Below are 16322 nucleotides of genomic sequence, written 5' to 3'. Positions count from 1 at the left end.
TCAATCTGAAATTTTGCTAGTTCAGTGGTGCATCTGAAAATTCAGAATGTGTCCAAGATCTGCCATTCACTAGTAATATGGTCTTAAGTAAATTGTTCAGTCTTTCTCAGATTTAGATGTTTCTCCTGAAAGACATGTGAAGACTGGATAATTTTGTTTCCTGTTCATTACATTAGCTATTGATTTTCTTAATAATAATTCTAAAATAGCCTCTCTCCCACCCCCCAAAAATGTCTCTTTTCTAAGAAAGAAGCAAGCAGAGATAAGCCTTACCTTAGGATAGAAAAGAGTTTTACCTTTCATTTTTCCAAATTTAATGAATTTTGAAATGTCAACATTCAGAGACTCTTTTAAGTCACTTCTGTATGGAATATGAAGTCAGTGTCAAACAGAAAAAACTAAAGGTGAAAAAAGCTTCTAATCACTTCAAGAAATATGTATTAAGTAGTTTAATATATGTGGCATAGTTTGTAAGATAAAATTGAGACATGTAGAGGAAATACCTGTTAGCAGGTAAACTGATACAGATATTTTAATAGCAAGAATATATGGTAGAACAAGAGAGGTGATAATTCCCTATGAAATTAAAAAAATAAATGTCCTTTAGAGTTTCAAAGTTGGGAGATAAATAATCTGACATTGAAAGATCAGAAGGAAAAAAAACTGTGCAGAAGACTGAATAATGCCTTGAAGAATGGAGATTTCTACCTCTGAAATAGGATAAGAAGTGACTTATGAAAGACATAACTTGTAAATACTTGATATAGTGGAGGGAAGGTTAGGATGGAATCATTCAACAGAATGTGTGAAGGACATACTGAAATGGATCCCGTTTTATAGGAATAAAAAGGGGAAATTGTATGCTTTATCTAGTACATGAATTATGATGATGAACACATAAGCAAGAAAATATAGCCAAAGCTAGATTTGAGAAGAGTTTACTTCAACTCGATATGTAACATGGTCTTGAGAAGAAAAGGAAGGCAGGAACCCCAGTGAGGAGATAACTTAAGTTGCTTAAAATGGAAAAAAAAGAACCAGAGTTCTTGGACTTTCTCTGACAGAAGTGTATTGTATTTGGGGAGGAAGTCTTACACAAAAACTTTTGCTTTTGATGAGTAGATATTAATTATGTAAAAGAATGGGAGCCCCACAATTAGAAAGATAACATTTTTATTTCAGTAGAAAAATTAATCATCGTTCTGAGAATGTGTGTTGTGTCTCCCCTCTAGTTCTTTTCTTCTCCTACTTATATTAACTGGGGTTACAAATATAACTCTTACATATTTCCAATTCTAAAGGTCACCATGTACTTGTAGATATTAATTGCAAATCATCAGCAACTCCACCCCTCTTGGAGGACAAGAAAATTCTTGGCATGTACAAAACCTTTGTGTTTTTAGTACATCCTTTGAAGTACAGCATGACATATTGAATCACCCACGTAACAGGTTTCATTTTGTTTCTATATTTTATTTTTTTCTCTTAGCTTATTCTCCACCAATGGAAAACCATCTACTCTCTGGCAACAATGGCACTTTAGAATACAAAACCTCCCTGCCACCCATCTCTCCAGGAAGGTACTCGCCAATTGCAAAGCACATGCTTGTTGAAGATGACTACACCAGGTCAGATATATTTGCTGATTTGGATACTTGCTTTTGCTACCAGGAAGCTACCTGTCACTATCACTTTGGAGACTAACTTCGAGTTTTGAGTTCCATTCAAACTTAGCCGAGGCTTGCCTCAAATGGAAATCTGCAAATACTTGTAGGAGAAATAGTAACACACATTTACCTGCCAGTTTGATATATTAAGACTTTTCAGGTCTGACCCTATTTGAGCTTCACAGCCATCCTGTAAGACTGTCAACAGGCAAAATTAGTGCTGATGGTTGTATGGCAGAAAGTAATCTACCAGAATCACTTGTCTGGTTAGTTGAGGTTATAGTGGAAACTGGTTCTATGACTCCGAATCTCATGTTATTGCCACTGAGGGCCATCTTTAGCTCAGTGGATTCCATCAGGCTTGCCCTCTGTGAACTGTCTATAGGCAGAAAGCAGAGGACTGACATTAACCCCAAATCATCTGAAATGAATATACTATTTATTAAAAGGGGAACAAGGCCCAGCTCTAGTAGCACAGATTCTAATAGTCATGCACAAGGAAAGCCATGTCTATATGCTCTCCTCTGCCAAGTCACACTGAAGACCAATTTTGTTTATTTCATACACCTGTAAGGATGCTGTGAATACAGGATGATGAATAAATTAATGAGGAAATGAATACTTTAACATTTATATTTTTCTTTGTAGTTTCAAATGATCTTTATTTCAAACAAGTGTATTCCATTGAATGAGACAGAATACAAAGATAATGAAGAAATAAGAATCTCCCTGCAATTCCGCCCTGAGTGACCTTTCTTGAGGTTCTCAGTGCAACAGTGGCCAGACACCTGTCATTCCTTGCCACACCCATGAAAATATAGACAGTGACATTCAGAGATTGAACCAGGACTTTATTAAACAGGTTTATATTTTACACATCACTCTGCAGTTGATTTTGTCTTTGAGTAATACATTTTCTGAAAAATAGATTGAATTTTGGTACATACTTTATTTCTATACGTTTGTGTGTTAAGGAAAAGATGGATTGTTTTGGTTTTACATTGCTTCTGTCTAATTGAAACCATTTGTCAGCCTTTGAAAAAGCAGAGAAGACTTCCTGCTAGGACATGTTCATTCTTTGGGCTTTCCATTCTTTGGTATATCTTTTTAAATGATTAAGCATTTTCCATTTATTTTTGCAATCTCACGTTTGCTGAAGTAGCTTGTTATATCTTTAGCCAAGGAATGAAATGTTTGAATGCTGAAAATGTGCATCTGTGGTATAAATCAAATAGAAAATTCTTTCTATGCTGAAATCTCTGATCCCTGTGCTCTTAATTAAAATAAAGTGTGCGGTAAAGATAATTCTCAGGAAGGTAATGGATTGTGTAAATATAGGCACCTTACCTTCCTTGAAAGCAGTGATCTGTTTGCTCCCATCGTATCGCTAATATTTGACATCATTTTAATTTGAAAATGCTGTTTGTTAATTGAACATTTATTAAAGCTTCTTCATAATCTAAGTCCTTTGCTAGTGATTTTACATACATTATCCATTTAATTCTTACAAAACTATAGAAAACAAATGAACAACAACCACAATAACAACAAAAAACCAAGGAGCTAGGGGCTGGTGGCTCATACTTGTGCTCCTAGTGATTCTAGAGACTGAGATCTGAAGATTGTAGTTCAAAGCCAGCCTGGGCAGGAAAGTCTGTATGATTCTTATCTCCAATTAGCCACCAAAAACAAAAAACAAAACAAAGTAAAAACTGGAAGAGGAGCTGTGGCTCAAATAGTGAGCCCTAGCCTTAAGCACAAAAGCTCAAGGACAGTGCCTGGCTCTGAGTTCAAGCTTCAGGGCTGGTATATATCCCCCACTCCACTGGATGCTCCACCCCCTCAAAAAAAAACAGAACAAGAAAGCTTTCATCCACATTTTTGAGATACAAAGTGAAGGAATTTGTTTGTTTTTAAATAGAAAAGCTCAGTTCCTTGACAGCTTTTAAATTCTAGATAGAAACATTTAAACATTCTTCTTAATTTCAAAAAGTATGTTGAGTGAAATGTGTAGCTAGAAAGGCAATGAGGAGTTTGGGTAAATGCTAAAGAAAATTAGACCTGGGTTGAGACCACTCTTAAGTCACGGGCTGACTGTGGCCTTTCATAAATCATTTAATTTCTACAGGCTTTGGTTTTCTTTCTGTGCAAGGGACTAACAAATGTATCTCAACACATTTTTTAAGAATGAAATGACAATAAATGCAAAGAGCTTCCAGTAGGATTGGACACATCATAAATTGTCACTGTTATCTATGTATGATACCTATACTTAGCCTAATTTAGATATCATGTGGAACATTCATATACATGATTTACCGTGAAGACAATCAATTTCTGCCTGCAGTGACTATGCAGTATAGTCCTGCTAATAATTCTACATAAAACTTTCTGGGGGCCAGGAGCATAGCCTAGTGGTAGACTGCTTGCCTAGCATGCATGAAGCTCTAAGTACCACATACATACTCAGAAAAGGCTGAAAGCCTCCGGACTGGCAAAAACAAAATGAAACAAAACTTTCAGAATAGCTGAAACCTGGCCAATTTGTGAAGTAAATCAGGTAACTTCATATACATTCATATCCTCTCATGACACTGTTCCCAAATGCTGGCTTCCTATACACTCCCTATAGTAATCATTGCCATAGGGTTCAGTGACAGTTGTTCAAACACAGATTCATTGTCTCATTTATTAGTTTGTATTGAATATTTCTTCCTAGATAAGTGAGTATTGCTGGAAATACAAAGCCAAGTAAGAAATAGCTGGGGTAAATAAGATCAAAGTACAATCTATGCATATATATAACTATTTAAAAAAAGAAGCAGTATCATTTCTAAGGCAAAATACCTAAAAATCATTGATTTCCCCAATGTCTGTTGCTTAGTTATGTATCTCATCCTTCAGTTGGGTTGTGCACAAAGCCTAAATTCTGTACTGTTTCACAATCTTGAGACTATCACATCTAGAGTTAAAATATCTTTTGTTTTCTGAAAGCAAAGTAATAATGCTAGTCAATAGAAGTTATGTCTGTCCTTACATGGAAGATAAAGTGTTGGCAACTTTGTATTAGACCTCATTCTTTGGAATATCCAGAGTCTTTCAGATAAAAGTCTGAGAACTCACAGAGACAGACTGAATTATGTCTGTGGTGATCTGCCGTCATGTGGCCCTAGCACAGTTCTCTCTCATCATGAGAGATGCCTAGGAAATATTGATAAATAGGTTTGAATTTTACACGAATGCCTATGACATCTCAAAGATGCTTTAAAGAAGAAATGACTCCTGAATCTGAACTAGGAAAATGAGTAGGCTGCTCAGAATTGAGATGTTAGAAAGGGCATTTACAGTAGAATGAGAAGTACATTAGAAAGTAAATATAACAGTTTGAAATAGACACATAAAAGTAAAGTTGCAATTACCTAAATTCCTACTCTTCCTATCAATGGTTCATATGTATAAGATTAAAAACACATAGAGTGTTAAAATCAAAAAGTGTTACAACTATGTACCATGTACACTAAGCCCTTTTACAGCTTCATTGCCCTGTGTTATCTAGTCCATATTCTCATTTTTTAATTCTCTTTTCTCTTTCTTTGTTTTATTTCTGATCCTGGGGCTTGAACTCAGGGAATGGGTACCATCTCAGAGCTTCTTTTTGATCAAGGCTAGCTCTCTTCCACTTGAGAGACGTCACCATATCTGGCCTTTTCTAAGTTGTTTACTGGCAATAAGTCTCATGGACCTACTTGCCTGGACTAACATGGAACTGAGATCTTCAAAGCTCTGCTCCCTGAGTAGCTAGAATTACAAGCCTGAGCCACCAGCACTCCACAGATGCTTTTATTCTATATGTTTACAGATAATAAAAATACTCAGAAGTTTAAAAATTGCCTCACATTATTTAGCAAAGAACAGAATCTAAATAAAAATTCCAACCAGTCTGTCATTAAAGGTCTCATTCCCACGTCCCCTTACAAGTCCCCTTACATTACAGAGATTCTTTATATGGAGAAATGTTGATAAAGAGAACCAGTTATTGTTCAGACATAGCTCTTGTGAGCTACTTGACTGAGCCCCTCATTTCACATCAGAAAGTCTTGATTTTTCCATTTGAAGATTTAAGATAGAGAACCTTCTAATTTCCTCAAGAAATTATAAGTCTTTAAAAGGATGATAGGCATGATAATACTGGTTGTTGTTTTTAAGTTGTATAAGTTTATCATCATATCATGTTATAAATTATGTCTGGGGCTTTCTTCATGATTTCCTTAGACAATATATGAAGAAATGAATCCTTCATGATAGGACTTTGGCCAGTAATGAAACATTTCTATGAAATAAGAATGTCTCAATAACTGTAAAAGTCATATCAAGTTAGAAACCTTGTATTCTCTCAGCTCATATCTTAATCTATTATAAGAAGTACTTTCTTATTTTCTTAATTTGTATTCACCCTTGTATGGATATAACATAGGTTAAGCAATTTTGATTAGAGTAATGCTACTATAACTTAGTTTATCTCTCTTGTTCATTTAAAATAATTTTTTTCCATTGATTTAAAGAAACAGGGTCCAACTGAGAAGAGCTGGGTAAAATTCCTTTGGTAGAATTCCTACTGGAGTCCTCTGTAAATCAGAAGTCATTGTGATATAAGTATTTGGTTTCATTCATTGGGAAACAGTGATACCAAGATTGTTTTGGATTCAGGAATTATGAACTATCAAAGTTGGAATGGTCATAAATAAATGTAGCTTAATCTTCCTCCATTTGATGGGAAAGATTCAGAATCCCGGAATGATTTATGAACATTCTCTAGGCCCACACTTGTAAATAGTAACATCAGATTTGAATTGATGATTTAAGAACATTCAGTCCAATACTCTGTTTCTTGAAGCTTCTGTTTAAGGATTTTAGGAGTAAAGTGGAGGGGGTGTCTGGAAGAAGAAAGTAATAATTACCCAAATCCCCCACAAAACCCTGCAATCCATCAAGTATCACCTGTGAATAGATCCCACTTTACATATGACTTACAATCTGGTCAGTTCTTCTCTAGTCTTTAGAAGAAGTACAAACCACATATCTTTGCCATCTGGCTAAATATCCTTAGGGTACCCAAATCATATCATTAGAATTAGAAATAGAAAAAAAAATGGAGATGCAAAGTAAAATTACAGTTTCAAGACATAGATGATTAATTCTCCAAGTTATAAAAACAGTAAATGTCAGTACAAAAACCAGGGACCTAAATTATTACTATAGGAAGGTTAGTGCCCACCTGTTAGAAAACAAAATCAAATAGCATTGAAATTAGTATAATTTCTCACTGCCTTTCTCACTGTTTCTACAGCGTGGTCTTGCCCATATTTTAGCTGATCAAAAAGCACAAGCTAAGCAAAAAAAGATTTCTTGTCTACAGAAAATATCCAAAGACAACTCCAAATTGTGGTGGTGTTTCTGATGCTCACAAATTTGATTCCATAATTAACTAAGTAGATAACCATTATAATTAAGTTGATAACCATGTGATCAGTCTGTTGTCCATCATGCCTGTATTCCCTCGCCAGTTACAGAAACATAAAATGCATAAGCAAGTTGTTTTTTCCGTTTCACTGATCCATTCCCTTACTCAAATGAGTATTCCATTTCAACCACATATCAAGTATAGATAGTTACATGCAACAAAATCACCACAGATAAGCAGATAAGGTAAGGTGCCTGCCATAATAGAATTTAGATGTCAGTGTATTAAATATTTAAGATCGAGACAAGTAAGTAAAATTCAGAAAGTAGTACTAAAGTTCTATAAGGAAAAGTAAAATAGGACTCAGGAGATGGAGGCAGGAGATTTGCAAGTTCAAGGCCAGCCTGAGTTACATACTAAGTCTCAGATCCAAGCCTTGTCTCAAAACAAAATGAATAAATAAATAAATAAAAATGGGATTATATGGTAGGCAGGGGAAGAGAACGACTTGAGGGTAATCTTGTAAGGACCTCTCTGAGGAGACAGCACTTGAACTGAGACTTAAAAAGAAAAGCTGATGGCATAAAAGTCAAAGGAAACAAGACAAAATAGCAAGGCCAAAAGTTGGGTGTAAGCAAAATGTGTTCTAGGAACACAGAGGAGTCCAGCAGGAGCAATGAGAGGGGAAAAACCATCAGAGTAGATGGAGGCAGGAGCCAGATGACTCAGGACTTGGTAGGTAATGATAAGGTATAGAGTTAATCATGGAGAATTCACTGAAAAGTGCAAACTAATAAAATTAAATTGTCTAATTTATGTTTAAAAAATTTCCCTGACCAGGAGCTTATGTCTCAACACCTCTAATTCTTAGCTACTCAGGAGGCTAAGATCTGAAGATTATAGTTCCAAGCCAGCCAGGGCAAGAAAATCCATAAGACTCTTATCTCCAGTTTACCCTAAAACCAGAAGTGATACTGTGGCTCAAACTGGTAGGGCCCTAGCCTTGAGCAAAATTGCTCAAAGACAGAACCCAAATTCAGAGCTCAAGCCTGTGACCTTCCAAATCCCATTGACTGCTATGAGTAATACATGGGGAAGTGCTTTGTCTGGGCAGCCAGACCCCGGCAGGCAGAAGAAGCAGTGGAAGAGGAGGAGTAGAAGAATCAGAACTGTTCTGGGAGCTAGTGTTCTGGTTCCATAGCCTGTGTTTTAATGTGAACAGCAGGCTTGCTTTTACTCGGGGTTGTTTTACTAGTGATTATCTTTATACTTTCTGATTGTCACTTTTCTGAAACAAAGTAAGTATTTTCCCTTGCTGTTTTTTTTTTTCTTTTTTCCTCTCAGTAGCCAGAGTGTACAGTGTATGGTGTCTGTTAGAGACAAGCCTATAGGATTATATAGCACTGTCTGTTACAGTAAAGTATGGATATGTTACAGCCTCTCTCCTTTCTGTCTCATATTTAGTAATATAAAGTCTTTACTGAATGAATTGGAAAGTCTTCCTTCTTCCACAGCAAAGAAATCTTTTTGAATTACTTAGTCAAGTACAGTACAAAAGAATGGGGATTTCCCTAAGCAAACAACTGCCTATACTATAGAATTATGGTCAGTGTTGCCATGTGGTTGGGTGCTTATCTCTTAAAGACTTCTTAGTTCTGAATTCTCCTTTACAGATTTCTAGCTGTGAAACATTGACAAAGTTATAAAACTTCCCTTTGCCTCAGTTTTCTCACTTATAAAAGTGAGCCGGTACAGTGGCTCACCGGCTGAAATGAGATCAGCTTGGGCAAAACATTGATGAGATTCCCATCTCAGTAGAAACTGGTAATGGTGGCAAACACCTGTCATCTCAGCTACAAGGAAATCCTAAATAGGAAGGTATAATCCAGGCTATCAAGGACAAAAACACAAGAACCTACTGAAAGAAATACCTAAAGGAAGTGGCAGTGCGGCACAGTGGTAGAATGCTAGCCTTGTGTTAACACTCAGGGACAGTGCTCAATCCTAGAGTGCAAGCACCCACCACAACCGACAAAAAAAGAAAAGAAAAACTGAAACAAAAAGGTCTAAAGGCATGGTGTCAAGTGGTAGGGCACCTGTCTAGCAACCAGAAGGCTGTAAGTTCAATCTCAGGACCACCAAGGAATGACTTTAAAATGAAAGGAGTAGAACAATACCTCACAGGTTTCTTAAGACAATAAACTGGGTTAATGCCTGTGAAGTGCTTGAAAAGCGGGCAGCATTTACTGCAGATGAACAGTTATTAGTACTACTTTAAAAATAAGGATTTAATGATGAACTATTGCACAAACAAAATACTCCTGATGAAAAAAATCCTCCACAATTATTTGTTTAAATGGAGCAACATTATGCACCTGCTTAAACATAATACAATCTACAAAGATTTTCAACTGATTTATCTTGTAGAGCAGAGCTTATTAGAATGTTTTGGGGGTTTTTTGTTTGTTTTTGTTTTGGGTTTTTTTTGCCAGTCCTGGGCACCTTACCTAGTTTACATGTTTACAAAGTGCTTTGATAGTAGTTGTTCAGTTCAAATTGCAATTCTAGATGAGAGCTGCAATCATCCTTTTCCACATGGAGTAGTGAACGCTGACCCAAGCTGACTCAGCTGTTGATTGGTGGAAGGTTATAGTGAACACATATTGCACTAGATATATTGGCTTCATAGAATGTAATAGATATGTAGATATGAGGATTTTTTGGGACATATGGGAATTGTCTCTAAATTACAATTTTAAAAAATCATGCTAATTTTCCTTGATTCGTAAAGGTCCTTTATGAAAGGGTCTGTCTTTGGTTTTATATCATTTCTTAAAATTCCAGCGTTTCCACTCAGGTATTAATTTCTTTAGAGGAAGCAAGATAAATAGAAGGAAGTTAACAAGCAGTTAGGGAATGGATGGGCCAGGTTTTAAACCTAGGTCTGAATGCAGTCAAGAGAGAAATGGAGTAACAGACATAAGGTACAAAGTTCAGTTAAACAGGATTAATGGACCATAGATCTAATCTGATTATAGTTGATAATAGGTACAGTACTCTTGAAATTTCCTAAGGTTAAAAAAATAAAGACTCCATTAAGAAGTGATTGTATGACCTTGGGCTAGGTATTCCTCTAGTTCATCTGTACAAAAGGGATAATAACTTACTTACAGAACTGTGTTGAAGTGAAGCCATATCATAAGGAAAGCAAGGAAATGGCATTCAACATATGTTAAATTGTTTCCTCCTCTCTTCTTATGGGAAGTCAAATGCTAACAGTTTATTGGTATTTGTTAGTTTATTGATATTAGTATTTAGATTATTATTGAGAGTTTAAAAAGACACAGCTAAGGAAAGAGACAAGTGAAAAGAAGTAAAGACAAGATGTTAATATAGTCTCAAACCTGTTATGTGGAGTTATAAAGTTATAAGCCAGCTTACTTGATTTGACTGCCTCTCAGTTGACTTAAGGAAACTTATTTTATCCTGCTTCCATAGTTACTTTTTTATTAACATTGGGACTAGGTGGGGAACAATGTAAGAAAATATGTTAAAATATATTTTGAAAGAATGTTAATAATTGTTATCATTGATTGAAAAGGAGAAAAAAATCCATAAAACAAATATGAGACAGTGGTACTTAGGTGCCAGCCGGCGTGTCCTTGGGCTAGAGAGCGGGACGTCTGCCTTCGTATCCGGTGTCCTCCCTGTGGTAGCGGCAAGAGAGTGAATTTAAAATGGGTGATGTTGAAAAAGGCAAGAAGATTTTTGTTCAGAAGTATGCCCAGTGCCACACCATTGAAAAGGGAGGCAAGCACAAAACTAGTCCTAGCCTCCATGGTCTGTTTGGTCGGAAGACAGGCCAATCACCTGGATTCTCTTACACAGATGCCAACAAGAACAAAGGCATCACCTGGGGAGAGGATACACTGATGGAGTCCTTGGAGAATCCCCGAAAGTACATCCCTGCAACAAAAATGATCTTCGCCGGCATTAAGAAGAAGGGAGAAAGGGCAGATTTGATAGCTTATCTCAAAAAAGTGACAAATGAGTAATAGCACTGCCTTATCTATTTATTGCAAAACAAATGTCTCATGGCTTTTTAATGTGTACCATAATTCAAATGATCTCTGATAATCAGATTTCAAATCATGAATGGCTGACAGAATATTTTCGGACAGTCCCGATTTAAGTAAAACTGGCTTGTGGTTAAGTGAATATGATCTTTAAAAGATTCCCTCCCCCGCCCCCAAAAGAATAAAATACTTAGGAATATACTTAACCAAAGATGTAAAGGAATTATTCAATTAAAACTATAAAAGCCTAATGAAAGAAATTAAAGAGGACACTAGGAAATGGAAAGACATCCCATGCTCATGGCTAGGGAGAACGAACATAGTGAAAATGGCTATACTGCCAAAATTGATATACAAATTCAATGCAATCCCCATCAAAATCCCAAAGACATTCTTTATGGAAATAGAAGATATAATCCAAAGATTCATATGGAACAAGAAAAGACCTAGAAAGCCAAAACAATTCTAGCCAAAAAGAGCAATGCTTGGTGGTATTACAATACCAGACTTCAAACTCTACTATAGAGCCATAATAACAAAAACTGCTTGGTATTGGCACAAAAACAGACCAGAAGATCAGTGGAACAGAATAGAAGACCCAGAAATAGAACCACATACCTATAGTCAACTTGTATTTGACAAAGGAGCCAAATATATACAGTGGAACAAATACAGTCTATTCAATTATTGGTGCTGGCAAAACTGGGCAGCCACAGGCAGAAAACTAAAAATTGACCCTAGCCTTTCGCCATGCACAAGCATTAACTCAAAGTGGATCAAAGACCTCAACGTCAGACTGGAAACCGTGAAACTGCTACATGATAAAGTAGGAGAGACACTAAACTCATAGGCACAGGCAAAAGATTCCTGAACAGAATCCCAGGGTCACAACAAATTGGAGAGAGACTCGATAAATGGGACTACCTAAAAAAAAAGTTTCTGTACAGATAAAAACATAGTTGCAAAAGTAGAGACAGCCAACCAACCGGGAAAAGATATTCACCAACAATACATCTGACAAATGCTTAATATCCAGTATCTACAGGGAACTCAAGAAACTAATCCCCCCAAAACCCAATAAACCATTCACTATATGGGCAAGGGAACTAAAGAGAGGCTTATCAGAAGGAGAGATTAAAATGGCAGAAGAGCATATGAGAAAATGTTCATCATCTATGGTCATAAAGGAAATACAAATAAAAACAACCCTAAGATACCAACTTACCCCAACAAGAATGGCCAAGATTTTGAACTCAGACAATGACAGTTGCTGGCGGGGTTGTGGAGAAAAAGGAACTCTACTACACTACTGGTGGGAATGTAGACTAGTTCAGCCACTCTGGAAAGCAGGGTGGAGGTTTCTTAAAGAACTGAAAATAGACCTTCCCTGTGATCCCGCCATACCACTTCTGGGCATCTATCCTGAACATCATGACCCAGGATATGATAAGGACACCTGCTCAGCTATGTTCATCTCTGCACTATTCACAATAGCCCGGCGATGGAAACATTCCAGATGCCCTACTGCAGATGAATGAATACAGAAAATGTGGTATATATACACAATGAAATTCTACATAGCCAACAGACAAGATAAAATAATGGCATTCGCAGGGAAGGGGATGAATCTAGAGCAAATCATGTTGAATGAGACAAGTCAAGACCTAAGGAACAAAAGGCGCATGGTAGCCTTAATATGTGGCTATTAAATCCAAAGAGTGCAAGAGCGAGGACTCAATAACTGCATACCCAAAGCTATGGACATGGTAATGGAAATATAAACATAACTATATAGATATAAAAACCTATGTCTCTATAGACATAATGTTTTATTTCATAAACCCTTAGCCTAATTTTGATTAAGTTAAATACTAAGTCCCAGTGATTGTAAATAGAGATTCCCTCCTTGAACATTTGTTTGTTAAACTTGTCATTTAAAATATGATGTAAAAATCAATTTAATAAAAAAAAGATTCCCTCTCCCAAACCCCCATTCTGTGATATGATTGGACCTACTAATGTTCAATTTTTCAGCAGAATATGGATTAATACCTTCACCTGTGTCAAAGATTGGTTTTCTAGTCAGATTTATATAGCTAATTATGAGAACATCTTTAAATACTGGCAAAATCCCTTCACTGTTTCAGCATCAAGAAAAATTAACCTGTTTGAATATGTGATCATTAGCCTGTTAGAGGCAATGACTGAAGATGAGGCAATGTCTATATTTCTGGTCTTGACTATACCAATTCAATTAGAATTCCCCATTTCTGAAAACTGCCTTTTACTTATTGAAAGGCATTTTAGTGTGGCTTATGTATAAATGTCAAATAAAGAATATTTAAAACTTGTCACAAAAAAATATGAGGCACTGTTGGTGATGGCATTTCTATTAGAAAGCAGGATATATGAAAAAAAAAGACCCAGGATTTTACCTCCAGGTCACCCAGTTTTCAAAAAAAAATCTAGTGCTTGTCTGTACTATGCATTTTCTCCAAAATCTCTCATTCTTTAAAGAAAACATTGCAATTCTCACCTTATGTACAAGAAATCAAGTGTAAGAGTTTAGTAACAACACATTTGTCATGTTACTTTGTGGTAGATATCTTTCTGTCATTCCATAATTTGCATCTTATTTTCATCTCCATTTTTCAGATGAGAAACTGAGGCACAGAGCAGTGAACTGCTTGTTGCGCAAAGAACAATTAACAAAGTTGGGTCTAGATTGACAGTGGGACTTCATAAGCTGTAGCCTTGACCATGCCACTTAAATGTCATGTAAACTAACACCATAATCTGGCTCTTTTTGGTGTCCTTCATTGATGGCATTATTAAAGATTTCTAGAATCTTCTCTGTACTTCATTAGTAAGTTGTTTCTTCTTTTAATTCAGAAAGACAGAACTCAAGTTTTGCAGGATTACCTTCTCCTCTCAATACTGGGAACCTGTTCAGTAGAAGTCGTCAGCTTGGTTTCAGTGCCAGGTGGAGTAGGCCTTAATGCCAGTTCTTCTGGCCATTACACCATCCCTAATGGCTACCCTTATGAACATTTTACCAAACGAACTCTGCTGTGGCTATGGCTATTAGTGTGTGGGTCTCTGTGTGTCAACATTTAAATTGTCAACTGTCATCTTAGAATTTTTTGAAAATTGGGTTGACCTGGAGGCAAAATGTTGTGTCTTTCTTCATAAATCTTGCTTTCTAATAGAAATGCCATCACCAGCAGAGCCTCATATTTGTTTTATGTTTTCTTTCTTATTCTTTTATAAAGTTTCACTTACCACCTTGAGACGGGAGATGAAGGAAAAATGAAACAGCTGAAATAAACAATATTATTGAAGACATCAAAAGCCCATTATGTGAGGCTTTGCTCTGAATTGATACTGGGTTTGCAAACTCTTACAGCTTTCCAGTACTTCAAAGATATGCTATTTCTCCTTTTAATTCCTAAGACACCATACAAAATGGACAGAGATATATCTAGTTTACAATCTAGCAATTGAGAAATGATGGAGATTCTATGACTTTTTTTGATAACAGAAAGTCAGAGACAAATACAGAACACAATCCAGAAATCAGAGAGTATGTTAGTGAAATTGGGGTAGGGGGTAATGAAGAATATGTCTGAGTTCACCACTAACTAGCTACTTGATCTTGAATGAGTAAAATAACTATTTTATGCCTCACTTTTTCCATCTATATCTCTACCACAGGCTAGTATTAGAACAAAATTAGTTAATCTATCTAAGGTACCAGTATTAGAACAAAATTAGTTAATCTATCTAAGGTACCTTGATCAGAGCTGACACAAAATGAGCTCCATTGAGGTTAGCCATTAATATTATCATTATTAGCCTTAAGAGTATTCAAAACATGTGGTTTTTAAGCCTGGATTTAGCTGAGAGTGATGAGAGGAAGGGAAATGAATTCAGGGGAAACATGTTGCCAGCTGGCCTAATGAAATGGAATTACATTATACACCTGTCTTCAAGTATGCATTTTGTGACTTCATATTGACATCTCCTTTATACTTCAATTTAAATTTCCATAGAAACAGTGATGATTAAATGAACGACAACATTAATGGTAATTGAAAATAAAAGTTTTTCCATGAACAAGAGTTAACAAACATAGAATTGGTGCAGTGATAGACTGTAGAAGGTAAAATTCCAGTTATTTAAAAATACATGCATTGTATTTGAGAAGCATAGATTTTTTTAAGTAAGATATTATATTATCTATTTTTAAGATATTATTACAGTATCAATTTTTTAAACAATAATAAAATTTGTTATATAAAAATGGTTTGGAGGGGCCAGGAATGTAGCCTAGTGGTAGAGTGCTCCCCATCATAGACCTGGATTCAACTCCTTGGTACTACATACACAGAAAAAGCCAGAAGTGGTGCTGTGGCTCATGGTGTAGAGCACTAGCCTCGAGAAAGCCCAAGGACAGTGCCTAGATCCCGAGTTCAAGCCCCACGGCCACACATATACATATCTATCTATCTATATGTATATATTGGTAGTACTAGAGATTGAACTCAAACCTTTGTGCTTGCTAGACAGGTGCTCTGCCACTTGAGCCATGTCTCCACCTTTTTACATCGGTCTGTCTCAAAGTAAGGTCTCATCTTATGCCCTGTCTCCTGGACTGTGACCACTAGGACAAACTTCCCCACATTGCTGGAGAACCTATTTTTTTCCATTCAATCAAACTATATCTGATAATACGCCTCCTTTTCCCCCTGGTTCCCCTCTGAGCATAAATCCTTTACCTGCTGTGAGTTTTTAAGGATGAATTTTTGAAAGAGAAATGTCCTGGGGGGGAAAAATTGACTTTCCTTCCTGAATCACAAATCACTAGTAAAACAAACAAATACAAATATCCTGTAATCTGATTCCAAGTCAAAGAGAAAGAAAATGCAGCAACTTTGGGTGACTTATTAATATTTCAATAAATTATCTTCTCCCCTTCTTTATTATTTACAATTCTTTGGAGAAAACAGCTTATGTATGTACAGGGGCCTAATTCCTCATTCCTATGGGAACAGCTTTTTATAGAGGACCCTTGGGTAATGCAAAAACACACAGCTCCCACCAGAGTACACACAGTAG

At 36.2% G+C, this 16322-nt stretch overlaps 1 protein-coding gene and 1 pseudogene across 21 annotated transcripts in view; both read left to right on the top strand.

Annotated features, from left to right (window-relative positions):
• The window catches only part of Dlg2 (discs large MAGUK scaffold protein 2), a 1918473-nt gene that overhangs the window by 1462190 nt on the left and 439961 nt on the right, over positions 1-16322 (top strand). For all 21 annotated transcript variants that reach the window (XM_090348516.1, XM_090348525.1, XM_090348524.1 and 18 more), the window contains one exon: positions 1490-1628. In XM_090348516.1, coding sequence (XP_090204642.1) covers positions 1490-1628 — 139 coding nt within the window. The remainder of the gene's footprint in view (positions 1-1489; positions 1629-16322) is intronic.
• On the top strand, positions 10810-11294 carry LOC150053578 (cytochrome c pseudogene; annotated as a pseudogene).

Source organism: Megascapheus bottae, chromosome 16 (assembly GCF_031878675.1).
Source record: "Megascapheus bottae isolate mThoBot1 chromosome 16, mThoBot2.hap1, whole genome shotgun sequence".
NCBI classification, from domain to species: Eukaryota; Metazoa; Chordata; class Mammalia; order Rodentia; family Geomyidae; genus Megascapheus; species Megascapheus bottae.
This window is presented reverse-complemented; position numbering and strand designations above follow the sequence as displayed.